This window comes from Takifugu flavidus, chromosome 17 (genome assembly GCF_003711565.1).
Source record: "Takifugu flavidus isolate HTHZ2018 chromosome 17, ASM371156v2, whole genome shotgun sequence".
NCBI lineage: Eukaryota > Metazoa > Chordata > Actinopteri > Tetraodontiformes > Tetraodontidae > Takifugu > Takifugu flavidus.
In genome coordinates, this window is record NC_079536.1 from 12226346 (window position 1) to 12251272 (window position 24927).

Consider the following 24927-nt stretch of genomic DNA (forward strand, 5'->3'; position numbering starts at 1 on the left):
CCAAAACTATTTTCATTATTTCCATTTTTCACCAAGTTGAAACAAAAAAAAAGGGCTGGATTTGGACGGGGCCAAGATCCGGACATTTGATCTGTGGCATAATGAAGTATTAGCTTCCATTACAGTGCAGGCTTAACCTTTTTGCAGAGCACCATTGAGCGCCTGCCAGCAGTCATCAATATTTAACAGCTGTTGCTATTATGAAATTCTTTATGGGCTAATGTGGCTCGCCGGCTTGCACGCAAGGCCTTGGCCCGCCGCCAGCACCCTGTCAGGAGGAAGGCGTGGGGGGGGGAGATTGACAGACGGTTCGCTCGCGTGACAACCAGCCCTTGATCAGCCAGCTTCTCTCTCTCTCTCTGCTGTGGATTTCCTGTGTATGTGTTGAGAGAGAGAGAGAGGGAGGGAGGGAGGGGGCAGTGCAGCGGGAAGGGGGTGGGAATAGTCAAAGGAAGTGGCTGGAAGCCAACCAAACCTCAACACACATATGCACACACACACCATTTTCTCTACTCACGCAAGCCTTGTGGTGGGGGGGGCTGCTGCTGCTGCGCTGCACAGCGCTCACATGTTCAGGTCCAGAGCGCTCTTTTACAAGCCAAGCACACATCTTAGGTTCGGCTGCCAAAGGATGGCACCCACACCGCCGTCATGTGGGCGACGCACCCAGACGGAGCGCACCGATCTGGCGGGTGTCCCTCGACTGGGGGGCATTTAAGAGCCGCTCTGCTTAACCAACATCAATTAACGGATTATTATTATTATTATCATTATTATTATTATTATTATTACGTTTTATAGGCTGTTCAGTCGTTAAATCAAGCATTTCTTTTATCCAGCTCTCAAATCAGATGATTTATCTTCTCTTAAACTTCTACTCTACCTCCAACTTACACGATCCAGCCTCGAGGAGACGCTGAATAAAGTCCCGAGCAGCCACCCGCCGAGCAGCCACCCGTACGTGAACATTGTGCTGCGGTGTAGCGTGATCTAAATAATGGACACGGAGCATTATCTTCCATTCCATTCAAAACGCAAGCGTGAAAATGTTTGAGGCCGTGCGATACTATTTTAAGTTTCGTGCCTTTTTCTTTTAAACGAACGCTTCGCCGTACAGGATTATATTGAAATATTTATTGGTGGATTCATTTGGACTTTTGTTAGATCTCCGTTTTCTCCAGAACGTCTGCTGGGACATTATCTTACTGTGGCTTCAGAAAAGGGCTGGAACCATCCAAACCCCTCAGCAGGCTGGAATCAGACCTCAATGTAGAGACGTCTTTTCATTGAAGGACAGAAGCACGTCTGATGTTTGCACGGGCTCTTGGATCACGTATCCACTAGAACCTGAGCTTCGCTCTTTGCTAAAGGAGCCACCTCATTTGTTGGGTGGTCCTGATGTTGGATCCTGTCAGAGCAGGTAAACGTCCCCCCCGCTACAGCAGCGCCTCTGTTCTCGTTTAGGAGAAAACAGGCGAAAAAAAGAGACTCGAGCAGCAATGAATCGAGGCTTTGCTGGCAGAGGAAGTGATGGTGGCGATAATTAATCATCCCCCGTGTTTGCCTTTCCTCTCCAAACACTGTCGTAAGAGAGAAAACAAACCGATTTCAGGTGCTGAAGGAGGAGAAGAAAGAAGCTTATTGGATTCATTTCCCTCTGCTCATCCTTACAACAGCCTGGTGGGTTTACAGCATTTGTGTTTGGATCTACAGTGGTCTGCGTGGCGCCCGGCGTGGCGCCCGGCGTGGCGTCCGGCGTGGCGTCCGGCGTGGCCTCCAGTCAGGACGTTGTTTTGAGCAGCAGTGGCAACAGGCAGAACCTGGAGCACCATGCAAATAGTTGTTGATCTCTTTGTAATGTTGAAGAAAAAAGGATGGGGGGGTTGATGGGGCAGGAGATGGTCGAGGGCTATTGTAGGGGGCGGGAGATGGTCGAGGGCTATTGTAGGGGGCGGGAGATGTCGAGGGCTATTGCAGGGGGCGGGAGATGGTCGAGGGCTATTGTAGGGGGCGGGAGATGTCGAGGGCTATTGTAGGGGCAGGAGATGGTCAAGGGCTATTGCAGGGGGCGGGAGATGGTCGAGGGCTATTGGGCGAGGGGGGAGCGAAGCCAAACGGGGCCTATTTCTGTGAGCGGGGGCTATATGAAGCATCGGAAGATGCACGTATTCGTTCTTATAATGAGGTGGTGTCTGTGCGTGCGTCGCGTGACTAATCTGTGCTCGCTACAGTGAGTGACGGAGCGCAGGGCTGATCTCTTGGAGTAAGCCACATGCCCCCTGACAGCACACCCACAAGAGAAACACGCAAACATGCCTGCAACACGCAATGCACATGTGACAGTTCCGCACGCCACTATCTTATAGGCTAATTACATGCATGCGCACTAGCACGGCAGTAAGCTCAGCCAACGAATGTATGCGTGGAGGTCGATGGACTATAAGTTTACTTTGGGTGTATCGTCAAATATGAGCGGGGGCCACCGTCTCGGCAATTTCCATTGAAGAAGGAGTTCCTTCTGCATAGACAAAGCTGGTTTCATCGATTAGTGATGGTTGATCCCATCCTGTCATTAAATCCTCCAGTCTTCTACCATAGTAGACATGTCTGCCACACACTCCCACCATTAGCCTCACTGCCTTTATATATTGAACTTTATGTCCTGCAGTGAACCACGACAAGACCTCCAGGAAGCACATCAGCAGCCCTGCAGCCTCCAACCCTGATCAGAGGAAAGAGAGCCTTCCTCTGGGCGGCGCCGTGAATGAAAGCAGCCTCCTCCTGGAGGTAAGAAGCCGTTTGCTTTGTCAACTTCAACACCGGACGAGTGGATGCAAATCCTTGCATGCTGTTGTAGTAATATTAGAATCATTATTATCATGTCATTTCCTCCGCGGTTGGACCTTTGTGAGCCGAGACGTGCGTGCGCGTGCGCGCGCTTCCCGTCCTCCTCTGCAGGGCTGTGGTGTTGCGTGACATAAGAGTGTGAGAACCGTTGAAGGAGGTGGACCCTCGTTGCCAGTTATCAGTGTGTTTCTGACTGCGTCGCTACGTGTGACAGCGAGCGGGAGAGCGCGAGAAGAGCACATAAAGCTTGTCAGCGTTAATTAGAGTCGCCACATGCCTCAAAAACTGTTTCATAAGGTTTATTTCATACATTGAATGAGGCAGATCATCAAGATTTTAAGTCTTTGCATGGCTAAGTTGCCAGATTCTGTGAAAAACGGCGTAAAATGCTCCAGTGAGGGATGGTGATGTTTGAAAAGTCACGTCGCATCACGGCGACAGCCAGCGCTACGTGCGTGTTCGGCCATAGGGAGCCGAGCTGAAGCAACGATGCTTCTGTTAACGTGTCGGGCCGGTAAACAAAAGGTTAGATTGACCGTAGTGATGTGCTGCCTCCCGTTGCGTGACTCGACCTGCACCCGGGCCTCACGGGGAGGAAGCGGACCCATATATGATTGGGCTCCACTGTTTTCCTCGATCGCGTCTTCACAGCTGAAACTTGGTGAGAATTTAGGAGGAAATAAAGCAGAACTTTTTACTGTATTCTCTCGTCTCCAACGGCAACACAGCAATGCCCCAAGACTAAAGTGAACACATGATGGATTCTTTAATGTGTTTCTGATTGTTAATGTGCTTCGTTTATTGGCAGATTTCCCCCCTTTTCCCCCTCAAATATAATTCAATCTATTGAAGATCATATTATCTAAGCTCAGGATGCATGTGGAGGATGTGGCTGCGTTCCAGGGGTCAGGAGGGTTTGGTGTTTGTCATGACCTCATCATCTGTGCTTTCATCTCATCCTGACAGCGAGACAGATGCAAAAAAAAAGAAATCCAAAGAAACTGTCGAAACAATGATGCAAGGCTGCCCCAGAACTCCCCCCCGCCCTCCGCTCTTCCAAATCCAATAGACCGTTATTTTATTTTGGGCTCTGCGTGCAAAGCACCTCTTAAGATTTGTAAGTCAAAGCTTTTAGTGTCCCAGGGGTGGTTATGGGAGCCAGGAGTGTAATAGATGCAGATATGTGCTGCAGCGGCCAACAGCAGGTGCTTGTTTCCATTACCTAAAGGCTTCAGAATTCAAAGCACAGAAGGAAATGTGAATGGAGAAAACATACCTAAACAGCACTTGTGGAGTGCAGCCAATATGTGGAGGATTTTCTTCCTTTTTCCTGCTTCATATTAGTCAGAAACAGGAGCTTATGATGCTTGTTTTTTTTAATAATTGGGGCTTCTTTTACAAACAAAAGACGAGTTATTGTAGTTATTAAATCATTATTCTAGTTGGTTTTCCTTTTCCCTTTGGAAATAGTCGACGGGCAGTTGGATTCCAACAGGTGTGGCGCCGTAAATGTGGACGTTTTCTCTGTTCGCCAGGGACGTATGTCGCTCTGGGTCGCACGTGATGCTGCCAGAAACCTCCGATATTTAAAGTAGCATGAGAGCAAATGAAGAGATTTAATCTTCTGAATGTCGGCCGCAGGTGTCGGGACCATCGACGACCTGTTCCATTTAAGATCCCGTTTTATATCTGTGCGGACAAACCAAAGCCTGCGCGACTACGTTTTCTTTATAGAGCGACAAAGGTCCCGAGACACATGTTTTCACTACAGTAAAGATCCCATTTAATGACATTGTTGTTATGAAACTTTCTGGACGGGAAGTAAAGACGCTCTTCTCATAAATGCTTCGATATTGTCCCAGCATGCTGCACCCAGATGGAACCGAGGCTGGAAACATTTCTCCTCGTCGTGCTAGTGTCTGATTTGCATCGTTATATCGTGAGCTGCTTATTTTCCTGGCACGCCGCCGCTTCGCCACGGCGTGCTGCTGAGGCTAAAGCCCACCGGCCGCCTTCGCCGGCAGGTGTGCTTTGTTGTGTTTGAGCCCGAGAGCTCGGCGCAGCGTGACACTGTAAGCAAAGGCAATCAGATCAGTGTTCTGAGGGAGTGAAAGAGGGAAACACAGGAACCGCCGATGTGAGAGCACGAGACCAACGCACACACACGCCTGCACGCACACCAGGACAGACCTGCGTAGTCTCGCAGTAAAATAGAGGTGACAGACTCTGGCAGCAGCAGTCACGCAAGTCAAGTGGCCTTGCAGTTGTCACGCTATCACAGCTGCGCGCACACGCACACACACACACACACACACACACACACACACACACTGGTGGAAGGCCTCGCTCTCCTTCCTGTGCTCTTTTCTTCTCTCACACTCTTGCTTCCATCTCCATCTGTGCGCCCCCCAATCATTTGATTGGAGCCATGTATGACGGCTCTTTTTGATCGACACTTGGTTGTAACTCTAAGCTCTGTTGGCCAAATACAATGTGTGCATGTGAGTAGAGAAGGGAAGCGGGAACAAGACGAGTTCCTGTGTTTCCAAGCAGCATATTTGATATTGCGAACCAAAAGCACGACTCCCTTATGAGAGTCTGCAACTCAACAAAAATTCACAAGTTTAAAGTGGAGCAAATGGGCAGAGACATCGAATTCCGCCACAAAATAGTCATTTAAATGTCTTTCAAAAGCAATATTTTGCATTACAAATCAGTAAGTTTTATTTGGCCCCCTCAAACCCATAAACATCTGCTTCTCGTTGCCTTTCAAGGGCTCTGTTATTTCGCGTCCTTGCCCCAGTTTTTACTGATTTCTTGTGCTTCATAGAGGTTTGGAAGTCAGTCTTTTCCCCTCCATATTAGAACAATCATTTAGACAATGTGCAGGGATGCACAGATGAGCTGCAGGTGTTGCAGTCATCATCTCGATTTGCATCTGAAGCCAGTGCTTTGATCCACACTTATTCCTCCGTGTTTCTGCTTCTGTGCAGTCCCTGACAGGCTTCGCCTTGGTGGTGAGCAGTGATGGGATGGTCTTCTATGCCTCCTCCACCATCGTGGACTATCTGGGATTCCATCAGGTGAGTTGAACATCTGAGGTGTGTTTTTCTAATAAAAAAAGCTTTTCATCCAAACCACATTTCCACTAGTTTCTGCAAGGGTTTCCCCTTGGTCCCTTACGCATCCCTTGCGTCCTTTTTATATTTCTTTCCGTTCCATCTTTAACCGGCATGTTTGTCCGTGTGTGTGTGTATGATAATAAGCTAACGCTTTAGTTTCCCTCTTCCCTTGTGGCTATATGCAGCCGCTCTTTACTCACGGATGGTACCAACAGTCAGGAAGAGTGCAGTGTGTGCGTACGTTAATACATCACGCACATCTCAGTGACCTCATGACTTCTGTACAAAAATAGGAGGCAAACTGGCTGACGAGCGTTTTCCTTTAAGAGGCTGATCAAACGATTCTTTTCTCTTTCAAGCCTTGAAAACATGTCGCATAACTTGAAACCCGCAATTGTAGCCGAAAAGATGTGCATCATAATACACGGCTGAACCAAAATCAAAAAGTAGACTTAATTAAGCAACACCACATAAAAACACTGCAAAAAAGAAAAAGCATCAAATGTTGGCCTTTGATCCCATCTCTTCAACAGCCTTTGAAGGCCGCTGAAAATATCACTTATTCTCTGTTTTTTTCCTCCGTCGCGTTTCCTCTGCGTGTTTTTTACAAGAAACATAAACAATAGTCATTCGATCCGCCTGTCTGCCTCCACTCCTGCCAGTAGGGAAGCAAACCACAGGGCTAAGCAGCCGCTGAAGACTGTGGAACAGATCGTGTTTTCTGAGGCAAGCGATCAAAAACCCTCGCGTGCCACCAGTATGGAAATCATGGATGGGAGCTGCAGGGAGGGGCAGCGGAGGGAAGGGGAGAAGGCTGAACATTTTAGTGAGGAATCTGTCATGGAATGACAGAAAGCAAAGCTATTGCTGGAAAAGAGAATGAGGCATGATGAGAGCAGCCTGGAACCCAGCTGAATGTGTGTGTGTGCGGGTGTGTGCGGGTGTGTGTGCTGGGCCGGACTGCTGTTCAGGGAGCTGGTGTCACGCGATGTTTGACAAACACAGCTGCCCTCACTGGCCCCACAGCTGTTGGTAGACTGGCATTGTACTGGTTAATTCTCCTTTACATGTGCGGACGTCCATTTGTGTTTGGATGTTTCAATGACTTCTGTTGACTTTGTGTGCACATTAAGGCCCACGTGCGTGCGTGCGTGTGCTCCGTGAGGGGCGGGAGGTTGAGGCAGGCCTTGGGAATCCCGCGGCAGGAATCTCTCCTACCTGTTGATACGCAGCCGTCCAGATACGCAGCGTCGCGGTGGTACGCTCTGATTTAACGTGCTCCCTCATCTTTGGTCCTCACAGACCGACGTGATGCATCAGAACGTGTTTGACTACATCCACATCGATGACCGTCAGGAGTTCAGGCGCCAGCTGCACTGGGCCATGTGTCCTCCACAAAACCAGGCCTCATCAACGCACCAGGACAGCCAGCTAGCTGGAGGGACCGGTGGGTCACTGATGTGCTGCTGGACACAGGCTGAAGGATGATTTATCGCATCCCTCGCTAATCTGGCTTTCTTGTGTTCCTTCTGTAGGAGAGGACTACGTCGTGAGCAACTTGTTCCATTCTACAGAAGCCGGTGGGATTCCACCAGAACTGTCGGGCTTCCTCAACAGGTCCTTCATTGCCCGAGTCCGATGCCTCCTGGACAGCACTTCTGGATTTTTGGTGAGAGCCTCCGACACGTCAAACCAACCCTCCTTTAAACAGCGACGGTGCCTGAGTGAATGATGCAGAATCGGCCGTTGTTGGCTGCGTCACACACGAGCACGATGAAGGAACCGGGTGCCTGACCGCACCAGAATAGCAGCCCGGATCGTGTCTGAGGGTTCTGAGCAGTCTGCTTTGGGCCAACTGTACCGTCGGGGTCAGCAGAGTTCACCGTCACCGGTCCAATGTGGCTTTAAAGAGACATTCTGGACCCTCGTAGGCCCGACAGTGAGAAAGTAATAGAATAATCTGTTTTCCTTAAATGTCAGCCGTTTTGCAGCAGTTGTAATTTAACACACTTGCTCACGAGGCAACTGCTCGAATTGAAAAAGCAGCACCAGCGTGGAGTTCTAGACGTGTGTTTGTGCCATTCCCTGTTATATTTCTCAGGTTTGTGCACGAGGGAAACGGAAACACAGGGCGATTTGACTCTAACTTCTTCTTCTTCCTCCCTCACAGACGATGCAGTTCCAGGGTCGACTGAAATTCCTGCACGGCCAAAAAAAGAAGTCAGCCTCCGGGGCGCCGATGCCCCCTCAGCTGGCTCTGTTCTGCGTCGCGGTTCCCCTCCTGCTGCCCTCCATCACCGAGATGAAAATGAAGAACATGTTACTGCGTGGAAAGAACAAGGGAGGAGGAGGAGGAGGAGGAGGAGGAGGGTTCATCTCTGCTCTGGATCACGGGTGAGGGGAAACATTCACAGCAGCACTCGAGCTGAAGGGTTATTGAAATGTAGAAAGTATGAGGCCCTGGAAGCGCAGTTGTTCAAACATATGCTATTCTTATGGGATGTACACGCGTTATTTACACTTTCCGTGTAAGCCGGAGCCAAAATCGCACCTCAGGCTCAGGCCGATGCCTTTGGGATGTTGCTAATGTTAATGTTGTTCATTTCTTTTAGTCATTTTTGTCCAAAGTTGCAGCAAAAGCTTCACCCTTAATTGTCAGCCAGCAGCCTTTGGAACACGTACCTGTGGCCCATTAGAAGTTTGGATGAGTCCTCCGTCTGCTTCGCGCATCATTAAGTCAAAGCTCTGAGCTGAAGCCATGAAGCAGAGGCCTTCCACCCCCCCTGCTGTCCGCTCCCTGGCAGCAGCACCCAGCACACATTGATAACTAACGCCCGTTTCTGATTTCATTTTTTAAATAAAACCAGCGCCTCTGTCTAGGTGGGACCCCATTAACCCTTGAGGCGAGGGCTGATTAGAGGGTCGTGTCAGTAATATTACATTTGACAGGAAGTTTAAAGCAGCTGAAACGCTGCGGACAGCAAAAGTTGCCCAACAGAAGCAGTGAAAGAGGGCGACCGCCACCACCAGGTCCTGCCTGTGGATCCTGTTTTGAAACTGTTGGAAAAGATGAGTCAGGTTGCAGCTATTCTCTGTTCTCTCTCTGTGGCGAGGAGGAAACCTTCACGTTTGAGTCACCCACTTGATGTTTGCGCATCTGATTGGACCTCTTTTCCTTTCCAGAGGCCGTCTCGTGTTCGGCGCCGCTGTGTATTTAAGGCTTAGCTCTAGTTTCCCGACTGACCCCCTCCTGTTTCTCTTCTCACCCCTTTGCCCCCCCTCACAGAAAGCGCGGGGAACATCTCCACAGACACCCCTTCGGTGGCGGCGGCGGCGGCGGCGGGATGGGCGATGTTGCAGACCCTCTGCTCCTGTCCTGTCCCTCCCCTGGTGCGTCCCAGCGCGGCCATCACACACCCTGGACCCCACTCTCCAAAGACAACCTCAAGTACCGCCCTGATGATTACTACAGCCAGGAGGAGCCACTCAATTACTGCAAGACTTCCATGGCTCCCCATAAAGGCGTCACCCCGGGCCTGGGTGGTGGCTGGCCTCTGCGGCCAAACTCCGGCCCCCTCAGAGCGGGTCAGGGAGTTGGATACGTCCCGTCTAACCGTCTGAACAGAGCAGGTCATTATGGGAAACCGTACGGCGGCAGAGGCGGCGAGGTGTTTGTCTCCAAACTCTACGGGAACGTCCAGATTCCCTCGGATCCGGACGTCTACTGCATCGACCTGGTAAAGAACGAGAACGGCTACGGCGAATGCTACGACGGCCATCCCGTCCCCGAGATGCCGCCCATTAAGGTGGAGCACGACTCGGACTCTGAGAACGGCTGCGACGTGTACGGGAGAGCCTGGGCCGGTCGCGACCCAGAGGCGCTGGAGCGGCGCTACTGCAACGGCGGGTACGCTCAAACCTCCGGCCTCCATCTCAAGTCGGAGGGAGATTACTACGACCCGCAGTACTCGCCCTGCCAGCGGGGCAAGGCGGGAATCAGCCCCCCCTACAACAACAACTACCAGAACTATGCAGTCGGCGGCCACGTGAACGGACGTCTGCTGAAGTGTGACAAAGAGCTGGGCGGCGATGCCCACTTCAGCCCCCAGCGGCTCTCCCACTCGGACTCTCTATGCAGCAACCAGCCTATCAACCTCATGGACTCGCACGTCTTCGCCCAAGAGCCTCACAAGGCGTACGCGCACCAGGACTACAACAAACACGCCGCCTATGAGTTCAAAGGGCACGGCCTGATCCATGCAATCAAACGGGAGCCCATGGACTCGCCCCCGTGGTCCGAGAGCGCCCAAAACATGAGCCAGTCCATGATGGTCGCCCCGCGGAACATTATGCCCTGCGTGATGAGCACGGGACCCCACAAGTCCAGTCCCTACGTTTATATGCCGTGAAGGTGACCGCCGCAGCAGATGATCGCTTGCCTCGCCCCCCCCCCCCCCCCCCCCCGGAGGTTCCGAAGCGCTCCAGGAACTTTCAGTCCCTTCTGTTTAATGAAGAGAGCACAAACACGGCTCAGGTTCTAGTGCTGTGACAATCAAAAGAACTGCTTGCGTCCCTCTGGGGGATGGAGGATTTAGCTTCGTAGACGGTTCCAAGCACTTTTGGATTGAGGCGAGCTCAGTCTCGAAACACTCTTGTTGGTTCTTTACGTCTCGTGCACACCCAACGTTTGTGACAGGAAGGAAGAGTTTGCTGTAAAGGTGTACCTTGTTACTACACAGGAGATGAGGCACAGCTACTACTGGCTTCAGAGTTCCACCGGCTAAAGGGACGAGCCCCTTTGTTTGCAGTTTTGCATGTTTTAATGCTTTAAGTGATCTACCTTTTTTTCCATGACTGCCTCCATCGTTTTCTATGCATCTTATAGTCACGTGCACGTGCAGGGACTGCTTGGAGCTTGAACCCTGACGGTTTGTGTTGGGAATTAGCCTGAAACGCTCTCGATGGTTCATCAGACGAATCGCAGAATTGCGGAGGAACCCGACGCTGTTCGCCGATCGATCGGATGGGTCGAGATGTGCGCGGCTGTCAGAGTGTGTTGGGAAAAAAAAGGTTTATTTATGAAACTAGAACAGACTTTCTCCCAGATCCCAGGTCCAACCGGCACTAAAGTGATCCCACCACTGCAGGATATTACCGATTACACACAAAACCAAACCTGAGGAAACTAAAGTGGTTTCCATGACAACAGGAGGCGGCGTACTTTATTACGTTTTTTCTTTTTTTTTTCTCCTTTCTTTCGGCGCATATGAGACCTCCCTATTTTTAGGTAACGAAAGTACAAATAATACAGATTAGTGTCGTTTACGTGGACGTTCATGTGTCATCATGGATCCGTGTCTATGGCAACAGCATTTCAACCCGTCTGGCCACACATCTCCACTTCCTGTGTTGGCTGACGCCATCGGGCCTTGTCGTCACACTCAGTATTTTGTTTTTGCACAAATTAAGTCAAAGCACCAAATTAATTGAGTTGATTGAAGCTATTGTGGTAGTTTCTTAATTGCACTACTGGGAGTAGTTTTCAGTTAAAGTTCAGCCTTGCCAGAAAAGTTTTTTTATTTGAGTCGACACGCACAAATGTACATGTGTCACTGTTCCTGGATTTAGTCTTGATTTCTCTCTGTGTGTGTTCATTTCAATAAATGTTTGAAGCTCCGTATTTATTGTAAGAAGCGAAAAATGCATAATTTAAAAAGTTTAGTTTTGAAGGCTTTTCTGTTCCTCTGATTTAAGTCAACTTTTCTTGCTACCTTTTTTTTTATATTTGTTTTAAAAGAGAAAAAAAAATGTCAGATTTGTCTCATGGAGGACGTAGCTGCAAGGTAGCAAACACAGTGTACATATGCAGTGACTTCAAATGTTTCTACGTGGTTTTTGCAAATGGATCTTATCTATTAAAGAAAATACTTTTCTTTGTATGGACATTGGGGGTGTGGTGGTTTTTTTTTCTCCTCTCAGCGCCCAGAAAAGATGAGAAAAGCTCAACACTTGAATCTATGAAGGGTTACAGACGGCCTGCAGGCGTCGTGACGTTGATTTGTTTCCTTTATAATAATTCTAATAGTTGTACCGCTCCACTAACGTCATCGCTCATTGGTCGGCTGTCCTCCTCACATATTTGGCTCCTCAGTAGCTTCTGAATTTTTCCCTTTATAGCCTAAAGTCTCCCTTCTGATTCATAATAAATCCTCAGGATGCAGAGCATCTGTTGCTACGGTGCCTGTCTGTGGGCTGTCTGTGGTGGGAGTGCAGGCCGTGGACAGAGGAGACCAGACAGAGACACGAGAGCTGCTGACCTCCGGTTGAAGCTTGACCTCCGCTCCACCACAGGGTTAAAGCACTGATGCTCAGTATCCGCACCTCCTTAATCTGGGAGATCTTTTCATTTGGATCTTAACACAAAAACAAGAAGCTGAACTGAAAGAAATTCTGAATCTGAGCTTCTCAAATAACTAAACAAAAGGATAATAAATGACTGAACACGCGCGCGACTCAACCGCCGCGGTGGTTCCTTGTTCCTCACTCGGGGGTCGTCCTGCTCGCTGACCTTCCACCTGCTGTCTGTCCCGTTGGCGGTGAGACGGGTCGATTATTGTCCCAGCTGGACAGGCTGATGCACTCCAGCTGGGCCCATTCACCCTCTCACCCACACCTGAGGCCAGATCAGAGTACCTGGGAGAACCCACAGGGAGAACATCCAAGCTGCCCACAGGAAAGCTCCTGGAAACCATGTGAGAATATTTGGAAGGGTTTGAAAACACGCTAACTTCTCTAACTTCTTCTTGTTCCACTTTGCTTAAACTCATTAATGTGTTCGTTCCACTCTGCAGCCAGCTGCAGATCAGAGGGCCGTGATGGTTTGTGCGTCCACGTTCTCCAAGAGGAACCTGCTCTATTCCTGTTAATTAGCAAACAAAGATGGAACTTCCTCCTTCGCTTGTAGTTCTCAACCACAAACCACTTTTTCTTTAGAATGGGATGAAGAATGTGTTGAGCTGCGATTGGACAAGCGCGTCACACGCTTCCAGTGTTATGGATTCTGTAAGGTGGCCACCATGCGCAGATGTTTGAGCGCCAGCTACGCCCGCCAGTATCGTTCCCATTTCCCCAAATGCTGCTTCACAATCATCTCGCTGCGGTTTCATGGCTGCTGAAGTGAAAACAAAGAGGGCAGCGGTGTGAATGAAGGAAGCTCAATGTTTAATGTTCATCAGCGCGCACGTGACCTTCTATCACGCCATCTGCACGACACTTGTTCTGCACACGGAGGCGAGAAACAAAAGGTGGGGGGGAGGTGAGAAGTTGGAGAACATGAGAAAAGAACAGATCCCATCATCAGAGGAGGAGATGCTCTGGGCGAGAAGACTGTAAGCACAGTGTTTGATGCTTGTTGACAGCTGTACGTATGTGTGTGCATGTGTGGGTGCGTGCGCATGTGTGCGTGCATGTGTGTGTGAACCAAGACCTATAATCCTATACCATGCAATGTTGCGTGACTGTTCATACCCCAGTCTTGCTTATCTGCACACCATTTGCCCTGATTGGTCACACCCACTCTGTCTTTCTATCCGTCTCACACACACACACACACACACACACACACACACACACACACACACACACACACACACACACACACACAGCATTTGCCTCTCCTCTCCACATATCTTGAGGTAACACAATGAGTAAAACCCTGGAGGGTCTGTCACAGACGTGCACGTGCATTATCATGCTTATATACACACACCCTATTAAGCATATGGAAGAGAGTCACGCAACCCCCCCCACCAATGAACAATAATGTTCACTTTTCCTTCTGTATTGTTGTTTTAAATTACATTAAATGATCAAAACCATTAATACATACAGTAATAATACTGGAGCTTTAATACAGAACAACAGGAACATTTATTCATTAAATATATATTCATAAAAGTTCAAAAAAGGAGAATTCATATATCTAAGCTATATTTTTTTTAATAAATCCAATTCCGCATTTTCTTTAAATCACAGAACATTTCATACATTTTGCTGTAAAACCATTATTATCATTAACTAAAGTGGAAGGTGTGTTTAATTTACTGCAGCATATATAATATTTGTACTGGGTTCAAAGGTAAATAAAAGGAGTTTTGGCCTCCAAAGGCCCTCAAACAAACCACACAGATGTAATGTCTTTATTTGACTTTGTCTTTGAAATCCTCATCATCACCTTTAGAATTCCTTTTACTAATGTAACTGTCAAGTATTGTGCTGACGAAGCAATAAGCATAAGATGAATATGGCAATAATGAATGTAAATCTATTAATCTTAGATTTAACTCTGGTCATTCATGTGTCCTTGTTTCATGTGATTTTCCTCGTTAGATTTTGTTGCACCACCAACGCATAACTGTCATTTTAAATATACTGCTTTCATTCATTGTGACCAAAGAGTTTAGGGTTTATTTTGTGAGGGAAAAGTTTTTCAAAATGTGAAACAATACTGGAGACCGTTAAAAGTGTGTGAACGCCCCACAACCCTGCACTGGAGGAGACAAGGGGCCAGAGTTTAACCTAAAATAATCACGTTTTCTGTCCAAGAAACCCAACAAAAGCTCCATCGTCCTGTTGAATGTAGCATTTGTTCACTGACTTGTTATTGTCTTGGAGGTGTGGAGGGGCCACGCTGTAGAAGAAATACAACTGATAACTCTAGAGTTCCAGTGAAAACTTATTTGTAGACCAGGGAGACTAACAGGATGAGAGGTGACTGGGTGCAAGCGAGTGATCCAAACAGCAGATCTGCCAGCCACAGCTGACCAGGCTCAAATATGCAAACGCCCTCAACAGCGTCTCCACAAACAACTACTGACCCCGAATGTTGATCAGAAAAGCTGCGCCCAGACACACAGCACAGCGTGTTTCCACAAACATTTCTGAGTTATGTGTTGGATTAGAAAGAGAAACAGCGGTGTTTATAGTGTATTTCTGTTAATTACGGCTCCAAAGTCTCGATTGTGAAGAAATTCTGCCTCCTGCTGGCTACAACCGCGAACTGCAGCCCAGGAACACGATGGATTGTTTAATGAAATTGTTACTTTCTCGCCCTGATTGCAATAATTACCATATCACAGCCAAATCCAGAGGCATAATCCACAATTGGTGCCAAATTCCAAATGGCCAATGCAGATACTTGGACCATACAGGGTGGGTTAGAGATATGACGTGATTCAGACTGGATTGCTTCCCCATTGTCCACATTTTTGAGGTTTTGAAAATGGTGTGTTTAGAGTTAGATGCTTACTCAAGGGAATGTCTCATCTAGTCACTATTTTGTTCCTGAGTGTAAACAGAGAAATGAAAACCGTGTGTGTTGGTGTCACAGGTGCAACAGTCATCAACATTCCACGGCGGAAAACAGCCAATCGGCATTTTTCTGTCCTGCGTGACTCACTGAGGGTTTTGTGTGTTTCGCTCAATGGCGTCAGAACTGAATCAAATGGTTTCACATTTCACAGAAGACAAGAAAATGTGGCTCTGCTCCGTGCAAAAATAAACACATTTAAGGAAATATACACTTTATTGCTTTATACTTCAGCTTCAGTTGAAATGCTATTCAACCTTTAGTCTCTGAGGGGGCTTGTAGTGGCGTATTATCTGAATTAGGACAAAGGAATTGATGATCAGGTAGAGCAAACCAGATAACCAGATAAGCAGGAAGGTGTTATAGCCTTCAAACTCCAGGAAGTAGGCAGGAACCAGCCAGACACCCTGAAAATAGAGAGAAAATAAGAAACATAGTGTCTGTACCATCTAAACGCCAGCACAATAATTACTGGCACATGGTTATGATGCTAATAAGCAAAAGTGATATGAGGTTGTTAAATTACCTGTCCAGCAAACCAGAGGAGCAGCAGAGCAACTCCCTGTTTCACAGACAGACTCAGGTGAGGGATGAGCAGAGGCAGGAGGCACAGGTACCACAGGAAGTACTGTGGAAAGATGGACAGCACCGTGCGTGTTACTACCGTACAAACCTGAGGTCCTCGAGTCTGGTCTTCATTTTACACACCTGTGAAGTGCAGACTTTGTTGAAAGAGACGAAGATGGAAGTGTGCAGGAAGCAGCAGAAGGCCAGATCAGAGTAAAAGCTCCAGGAGGTCACCAGCAGCAGGAGGAGCTGCGGGAGGAACGCCGCCAGGCCCAAACAAAAGCTCCACCTGCTGTCTGGAGCAACAAACCAAGAATTTGCTCTGGTCAGCTCCCACGTTGAACACAGAAGAGGAAACTACGGGACCTGCTGATGAGCTACGGCTGTGTGGAATGAGTACCTGCGCTCAGGTACAGCATATAGAAGTAGGGAGAGAAGTTGTGTCGGGTGTCTCTTCTGGTGAGATGATACAAATAGGTCTCGTGGAGAAACTCCCAACCATACCTAACAAGGGAGTCACAGCATTTTCATTAAGATCCTTTTGTCTATGAGAAATAAATATATGTAGTCTAAAATATTAATATAAGTCATGTAGACCCTGAGGACTTTACAGGCAACAAAGATCCAATGACAACAAGCTTACATGTAGTAGAAGAGCGCTGTGAGCACAAAGAACACTCCAGCAGATACGCCTGCAAACAGGAGCAGCTCTCTGTTGAGGAAGCTCCCAGTAAAAGCAGCCAAGCTCCTCCACTTTGACGTCTTCGTGCAACCCTTGGACGCATCCTCAGGGGCCCGCAGCGATAGAGCAATGGGCAAAGCATAAGTAATGGGATAGATCTTCACGTGGACCGAGAGGCCGAACAGGAACGCTGCCCACAGCAGATGCTTAGCTGTCACAAAAATATCACTAAATGGGTTTATAGCTCTTGATCCTGTTAGACATTCATTTGGCAGCTTAAAACATACCATTCAGACACAGTAGCGTTGCGAGCACCAATGCTGCCATAATGGACTCGGCATTCCCTCGACTGGACACTCCCATGGGCAGCGGGTTCAGGAGCCACAGGGAGCAAACACGGCATGCAGTCTGAACATACATTAGCTCATTTAAAAGTAGCTCTGGCTTCATTTACAATGTGTAAAGTGACCTGCTGAACACTGAAAATGCTTGATGAGACCGGTGACCTCATGTACCTGTGAGCTCAGACCTCTCAGACGGAGGATTCTGTAAATGAGCAGCCCTGACAGCACATCACATGCAATGAAGAGGATCTTCCCAGTCACCACGCTGAGGTAAATGTTAGGAAGGAGCATCCATCCCAGGAGAGGCGTGTAACGGTAGGTGGACCGGGTATACGGAGATCTGCCCTGGGGAGAATTTGTAAAAAGTACAGTGCACGTGGGTACTGGGTCACATTGTTACAAACATATAACAGTGAATCACTTTTTGGGTCGATTCAAACATAAAAAAAGGGAGATTTTAATGTTGGAGTTGGTGAAAACGGAGCAACTTTGGTTTTCTTTAAGGAATGTTGCGCAATAAACAGACAAAAGCAAGAGTCAATTTAATATTAGACATTTATATCTAACATCGTCATCGGAGATTGTGTTATGGTGTAACTATATTGGTAAAGGACATTAAAAGAGTGAACCAGGGCTTGTTTTTTTTTTCATTTTTGAAAGTTTAGAACAAATATGTGCCAGCTAGCTGCTAGTTAAACAGTGGTTTGTGTACCTCAGAGATGAACCTTGCAGCATCTGTAAAGACATGATAGTCGATGTCAGTGTATTTCACTTCCATGCTCCTGTCCTGGTAGTCTCCATAAACCACCAGGGCCAGTCGGATCGCGAAGGCAGCTGGGAAAAGGACACGTTTCCCGGTGAACTTGGTTATTATCTCTTCCATCAGTAACCAGGCACAGGTGATATATACCCTAGTTAGCTAGCTCATTTTGTCGATTTTAACAAGCAAAGGTTCAACCGTATCGCCCATTTATTTTCTCTCCTCTTCTAATATCTACGGCCAATTCGGATTGAAAATGCTACTTTTTCTTTCAAAAAGTTCTGGGGAATAGACAAATTTCAATCCAAACAAGGAAGTAACGCGGAAGTTCTTCTTCTTCTTTGGATTTTTAAGGGCAGTTGGCATCCGTGACGTTGCAGTACTGCCACCTTCAGGTCGGAAGGTCGCTCTTCTTCTTCGTTCTCCTTTCATATTAAAAGCGTTTTATCGCCACCTGTCGTTCTGGATGTGAATTAAAAGACAAGTCGCCTAATCAAAGGCATCCACCAGGCTGACCAGGACCTCCTTCATGGATCGTTTCTCCTCCATCGTCCTGGGCGAGTCCACTCCACGAGGTTGTCATTGGCCAGCAGCTTCTCGAGGCTCCCCACAGCCCCGATGACAGACGTTGATTGATAGAATTTATGAAGGAACCTCTAATAATAATAAAAAACAAGAAATAATAAGAACCCCAATAATTCCCAGGGTTCGTTCTTGTGTAAGTTGATGCGGGTTGGTTATGTAGTTGGCATCTCTTATATCACCTTGAATCATTGCAAAACACACTGTTGGTTACTCAGAGCTGATATGTTAGTGCAGCATGGTTATTTATTCTTTTAGAACCACATCTGCTTATTTCCTCTGTACTATAACACATCACATTATTTACATTCATTATATTGAAGGTGCATTCAGAAGATAGGTGGCATCACCTCCTGACTTTGTCATTTTCAAAATAGGAAAATGTTTAAAGTTGATGCATCCTGATTTTACCCAGTATCCTTTGCTGTATAACCATAAATCTGGACGAAAGTCTCAGTTGCCTCAGTCATAAGTTCAATGAGCTTCCTGTTGTTATACCCACTAGTGTCAATAAATGTATGATGTGACTTAGGCCCCATCCTTAGTAAGGTTGAGCTCCGAGTTGTCTGCCCAGGAAAAGGAAAATAAAACAGACACAAGCAGAAGATGATCGTAGCAGGCTGAAGACTTGGGGTCAGAGGGCCAAAATCCAGCAGGGTTTCCTGTCCTGCCAGGCAGACAGCTGCTCTCACCTGGGATCCAGCCGAACACCTGCGACGCTCTAGATGCATCCCATCACACAATAGTCTGTAGAAGCTTTTTCAGCTCTTTATTTTTAGGTTTAAAGGCTGTGTTACACATCTGTGATTATCACAAACCCTTGAAATAATGTTAGCAAGTCAATAAAAGGACTGACTTTGATTGACAGAGGGACACCAGATGTAAATTAAATGAATTTGTTTCTCAATATCAGTGCAAAATGCCAGTAGTGCAACAATCAAAAGGTCCAGAAGGCACAAAGACAAAGACGTATTTACTGAAGCATGATAACAGGAATGGAGTCTGCAGATAAAGCAGATAAAACCTCTGCACAGGTGGTTCACCACCATCCTCAAGGTTCAGTGGTCACTCAGGAGAGCAATATCTACCAGCAAACAGAATGTTCCTGGAGGGGTTGTGTCTGATGAAGAAGAGGAAAGGATGGTCTGCATAGAAATTCTGAGGGAATACTGCACAGAGCACAGTGAAGACAGCACCAGTGGCAGCAGCAGCCTCAGTTCCCTCCTCATTGACTTCCACAAAAGCTTTGTGAACCACTTCTGACAGGACCAGGTCATTGGCTGGAGACATGCCTGTCAGTCAGAGGGAAAGAGAATATTTCCCATTAATATGATGGCTTGTCTCTTCTGAAAAGGCTCTTTGGAGAAAGTCTCCTACCAGAGAAGTCGCTCGCGGCTACATCAAAGGCATCCACCATGCCCATGCTGACCAGGATGTTCTTCATGTTACATTTCTCCTCCATCTTGAACCGTGGCAGACCCACCTGGACTTCTACCTCCTTCATCATGTCTGGACGAGTCCACTCCATGAAGTTGTCATAGGTCAGCAGCTTCTCCAGCTGAGAGTGGACATGAATCATTTATCCATTAAGCTTAACTTTTATGTCCAACAGAACGTTTGAGTGTCCCACCTTCTCAAGGCCTGTGGTGCTGTCCTCCATTTGTTTGGGGAGAAAGATCAGCATACTGAGCTCCTTTCCAACATAAGGCAGCTCCAGGACCTGTCCAGGGGACAGATAAAACCTTAAATCTGCTCAGTTTGTGTCCTAAACACAACAAACACTCTCTATTATTATGTGAATGATACAGTTATAACTCAGGGCGCGTGAAGGGAGTGCTGGGGCTGCTGCAGTACCCCTCATAAACAGAAGATGGCGCTGCTCGCCGACACTGCCTGTACCAATTCTTAATCTACGCAGAAACTTTTCATCTCCTTATATTCATTTGTGCACCCGCAAAATATTAAGCACGTTAAATATGTTATGTTGATAAAATAAGCTCAGCAAACATGTGTTGAGCTTGATACTAATGTGTCTAAAACCAGCTACTTCTTAAATGTGCTACAGGCATTGAACATCAGTGACAACTATAATATACGCTATAACATAAGCCAGTATATTATTGTCTATTTTGGCGATATAGATAGTTTTATTAGTTTGGTGTAGAAGTTATTAAATTGGTTCCCACATGCCTGCTTACAACCACAATCTTATAAGTTCAAACATTATAATCCTGCTCAACGTCATTCAGTAACAATTCACTGACTGCATTAATTGATCATTTTCCTGAATAAATTACCTGGCAGTTGGCTTCAGGGATGAATGTAAAGGGGAACTTGGATGTCTGGTGCATCATTTTCACCGGCTTGGTGGAATTCTGTCAAAAAGAGTGTGTAAAGCTTTTAAATGAATGCTGCTGAAAAGAAATTAAGAAAGTATTTTCCCCTTAACTCCGATACACGTTTTCCGACATATCCCTTAAATAACATTTAAAAATGTGAACATCTGGTAAAAATAGTTTGAATTCAGGAGAAATTCTGACTCTTTTCTACACTTTTCCAGCATTTCCTGCACAAATGTTGACAGGAATGATAATATGCAGAAGTGGATGAATTACATGTAACAGTTGTGAGTGTTGTAACACAAACAATCAAAGTAAAGGTGCCTGAATCAAACAAGTCTGAAACATTTCCTCTTTTATTGGCAAATAACCACAGATTAAATACTGTACTTGTGCCTGACTGCTGTTTCATTCCACACAGCTGGTGGCACTACTTGACCACGGTTACCTTGGAGATGTGAAATGTTGCATCTCTGGTTGCGTTCTCCTTGAACTGCTTGTTCCAGTTGCCTTTGAAGTAGATGGCGTTGACCAGCACCAACCTGGTGTCACCGGTCACATCATCACTTCCCAGAAGATCCTTAATTTTACCTACAGGACAGTTTGAGGATGTTTTATATTTGTAGCGTGACTCAGATATACGAGAGTGCATAAACCCACCCTCTGTTTGTTTCTCCACCCAGCTGTTGATGTTGCTGCGTGACGTCTCTGCTGCAGCACGGAAATCCACAGACTCCAGCTCTGCTCTGTAGTGCTTCTTGGTGCTTCCTAAGAAATCCTGGAAGCACCAAAACAGTTACACTTTCTATCAAACAAGAGCATTCTCTTCTTCAATACCTCTGCAGCCAATCAGCTGCCTGCTTGTGCTCCATCATCCACACAATAAACTACAGCCTTTCAGGCTGCCCCACACACCTCAACAAACTGGTAGGACTGTTCCCCGTACAGTCTGTTGGCAACGCTGAGGGCGTACGGAGCATTTTCCTTGTGGAGCTCGTTCAGCAGCTGGCTGAAGCTGACGTGGACGTCGTCCTCCAGACCTTTCGTTTTCAAGCTCTGTGGAGACACACAGTCCCACCAACACATAACCTTGAAAATGTTTTAATATGAATGTAGAATTGTTCAAATAACTGAATCCCCAACAACTGTTTGGTTCCATATCCAGTTTAGAGCAACAAGTGATGAAGAACAGAAGTCAATTTCCCTTTAAATTTTCAGACCGATCATCCAGTTTACTGTATTCTGCACAAGCAAAAATCACATGTCACAACAGTACATCAGCTCCCTCATCAAGAAGGCCCAGCAAAGGATGTTCTTCTTACGGAAGCTGAGGAAGCTCAAACTGCCTCCCAGGATGTTGGCGCAGTTTTATACGGCCATCATCGAGTCCATCCTCCCCTCCTCCATCCTCACCTCCTCCATCCTCCCCTCCTCCATCACCGTGTGGTTCGCTGGTGCCACCGCCAGGGACAGACTGAGGCTGCAGCGCGTCGTGCGCGCTGCCGAGAAGGTGATGGGCTGCAGGCTTCCATCCATCCAGGACCTGTATATCTCCAGGACCCGGAGGTGTGCACGTCGGATCACGGCCTGACCCTTCCCACCCTGGTCACGGACTGTTTTCCCCCCCTCCCCTCAGGCAGGAGACTACGGTCCATTCGGACCAAAACCTCCCGCTACACGAACAGCTTCTTCCCCTCTGCCATCAGGCTGCTGAACACCAAGTGACTCATCACTAAGCACCATGAACAGCAGCCAGCCGGACTCACGAACAATACATTACTCCTGCTTGGACCTGCACTATTTCTTACCACATACCTCTTACCACCTACTATTTATGTATATAATGTATATATGTCTTATCTTATTTTGTCTTATTTTATTTTATTTAACTTATTCTAGTGTGGTCTTCTTTATGTTGATTGTCGCAGCGTCACACCATGACACATTCCTAGTTTGTGTAATACTGTGTATTACATGAACAATGGCAATAAACCTGCTTCTGATTCTTCTGATTCTGAGTAGCTTGCAGAGCGTGGGGGGGAGCGAGGCCTCCCTCATTCAGGTGACATGTTCAGCCAGGAATCTACCAGAAGCCACACCTCACCCACCACAGAGACCTGCTCTGCCTCTGCAACGCCTTCATTTGCAGCACACAGATGTCCTAAGGTGTGGCGTCACTTTAGCATTTGAGCATAAGAAAGCCCCAGGTTTGACCCTGTGTGGTAACCTGGATTGCTGCTGCTAGTTTTGTCCACAGCTGCAGGGTTTGAGTGGTGTACCTCTGACATCTGTGCAGCCGTGTTGCCTCGGGCCCCCAGCAGCACCATAGCCAGAGCTGAGGAGATGCTGAAGGGAGAGTAGAAGATGTTTGCAGTGGTGTCATTATCACTCAGCTTTCTGAACAGAGCCAGGGAGAAGGAGGTGTTGGCCTTGCAGAGAGGAGATGGTGCTGCCATATTTCCTGAACACAAAGGGAGTGTCCATTAGTTGTTCTACGAAATGAAGGCACAAGAATTCCTACGAACTAAACAGGCTCGACCACTGGAGAAACAGAGAATATATCGCTTTCAGTAGAAACTGTCTTGTAAGTTTCCAAATCACCAACTTACCTGTACTTGTCTTCAGGAGGATGAGGAGTGTTCTGCTGCTGAACCGTGTCAGGAAGACGCGGCGTCACTTTAGTTTTTTCCCAGGGATGCGACTTTCGAAGTGGGCGTGGTCGGATCGATGACGTCTCCCGTCATGGCGGTAGATTTTAGAAAAGAAGAAGAAAAAGACGTAGAAGGAGAAGAAGAAAACACTGGCGGGCGCTATCTTGATTTTACCCAGCATCCTTTGCTTTATTAGCAGACAGCCGCTGTGTGTAGCAGAATTTTTAAAACATTAAGATATTTCATTTGCCACCTGGCCACAATTTCATGTTATTCCTGCTCTGTTTATGTCCACAACTATTGTCAATGACTAAACTACGGAAGCCGAGGCGGTCCGCAAATACCTTTTCGATATGCAATCAATGAATCGACATTGAAATAAACGTCAAGCGTCTATTTTGTTAATTTTTAAGTGTGGTGTTAAATAACAATATCACTTTTTATTTTATTAACATTATTTACCCAATCATAAAACACATTACAAACAGGAAAAATTTAATCGTAGCAGGCTGACCTCACCAGCTGCTCTCACCTGGGATCCAGCCGAACACCTGCGACGCTCTAGATGCATCTCATCACACAATAGCCTGTAGAAGCTTTTCCATGTCTTTATTTTTAGGTTTAAAGGCCGTGTTACACATCTGTGATTATTACAAACCCTTGAAATAATGTTAGCAAGTCAATAAAAGGACTGACTTTGATTGGCAGAGGCACACCAGATGTAAATTAAATGAATTTGTTTCTCAATATCAGTGCAAAATGCCAGTAGTGCAACAATCAAAAGGTCCAGAAGGCACAAAGACAAAGACGTATTTACTGAAGCATGATAACAGGAATGGAGTCTGCAGATAAAGCAGTTAAAACCTCTGCACAGGTGGTTCACCACCATCCTAAAGGTTCAGTGGTCACTCAGGAGAGCAATATCTACCAGCAAACAGAATGTTCCTGGAGGGGTTGTGTCTGATGAAGAAGAGGAAAGGATGGTCTGCATAGAATCTCTCAGAGGGTCTTGCACTGCGGAGATTCATGACAACACCAGTGGCAGCAGCAGCCTCAGTTCCCTCCTCATTGACTTCCACAAAAGCTTTGTGAATCACTTCTGACAGGACCAGGTCATTGGCTGGAGACATGCCTGTCAGTCAGAGGGAAAGAGAATATTTCCCATTAATATGATGGCTTGTCTCTTCTGAAAAGGCTCTTTGGAGAAAGTCTCCTACCAGAGAAGTCGCTCGCGGCTACATCAAAGGCATCCACCATGCCCATGCTGACCAGGATGTTCTTCATGTTACATTTCTCCTCCATCTTGAACCGTGGCAGACCCACCTGGACTTCGACTACATCCATCATGTCTGGACGAGTCCACTCCATGAAGTTGTCATAGGTCAGCAGCTTCTCCAGCTGAGAGTGGACATGAATCATTTATCCATTAAGCTTAACTTTCATGTCCAACAGAACGTTTGAGTGTCCCACCTTCTCAAGGCCTGTGGTGCTGTCCTCTATTTGTTCGGGGAGAAAGATCAGCATACTGAGCTCCTTTCCAACATAAGGCAGCTCCAGGACCTGTCCAGGGGACAGAGAAAACCTTAAATCTGCTCAATTTGTGTCCTAAACACAACAAACACTCTCCATTATTATGTGAAAGATACAGTTATAACCAGAATCTTAT

General features: G+C 47.0%; 3 protein-coding genes across 11 annotated transcripts in view; 1 reads left to right on the plus strand and 2 right to left on the minus strand.

The window, feature by feature from the left end:
- The window catches only part of LOC130513432 (uncharacterized), a 40595-nt gene extending 28681 nt beyond the window's left edge, over positions 1–11914 (plus strand). For both annotated transcript variants that reach the window (XM_057012167.1, XM_057012168.1), the window contains 6 exons: positions 2669–2787; positions 5841–5930; positions 7272–7416; positions 7505–7638; positions 8140–8363; positions 9256–11914. In XM_057012167.1, coding sequence (XP_056868147.1) covers positions 2669–2787; positions 5841–5930; positions 7272–7416; positions 7505–7638; positions 8140–8363; positions 9256–10378 — 1835 coding nt within the window. In that variant the 3' untranslated portion in view covers positions 10379–11914. The remainder of the gene's footprint in view (positions 1–2668; positions 2788–5840; positions 5931–7271; positions 7417–7504; positions 7639–8139; positions 8364–9255) is intronic.
- Positions 11915–15533: 3619 nt separating this feature from the next.
- On the minus strand, positions 15534–18033 carry pigm (phosphatidylinositol glycan anchor biosynthesis, class M). 2 transcript variants are annotated; one of them, XM_057012240.1, is made up of 8 exons: positions 17642–18033; positions 17101–17269; positions 16873–16993; positions 16547–16796; positions 16304–16407; positions 16045–16199; positions 15863–15964; positions 15534–15743 (listed from the first exon to the last, which is right to left on the minus strand). In XM_057012240.1, exons 1-8 carry the CDS (start codon positions 17674–17676, stop codon positions 15585–15587), a joined length of 1095 nt encoding a protein of 364 aa, XP_056868220.1. In that variant the 5' UTR covers positions 17677–18033; the 3' UTR covers positions 15534–15584. The 2 variants fall into 2 exon arrangements, with proteins under 2 accessions (XP_056868220.1, XP_056868219.1); XM_057012239.1 differs by having other exon boundaries at positions 17101–17274.
- Positions 18034–19023: 990 nt separating this feature from the next.
- The window catches only part of LOC130513465 (leukocyte elastase inhibitor-like), a 30804-nt gene continuing 24900 nt past the window's right edge, over positions 19024–24927 (minus strand). For 3 of the 7 annotated variants that reach the window (XM_057012233.1, XM_057012235.1, XM_057012231.1), the window contains 3 exons: positions 24732–24821; positions 24479–24659; positions 23854–24393 (listed from right to left, as the gene is read on the minus strand). In XM_057012233.1, coding sequence (XP_056868213.1) covers positions 24167–24393; positions 24479–24659; positions 24732–24821 — 498 coding nt within the window. In that variant the 3' untranslated portion in view covers positions 23854–24166. Of the gene's footprint in view, positions 19564–19648; positions 19830–19901; positions 19992–20568; positions 20647–21058; positions 21202–21270; positions 21389–21525; positions 21667–22714; positions 22769–22837; positions 23072–23219; positions 23479–23853; positions 24394–24478; positions 24660–24731; positions 24822–24927 lie in introns of those variants that run through there. The other 4 variants (XM_057012236.1, XM_057012234.1, XM_057012237.1 and 1 more) reach the window with 4 other exon arrangements.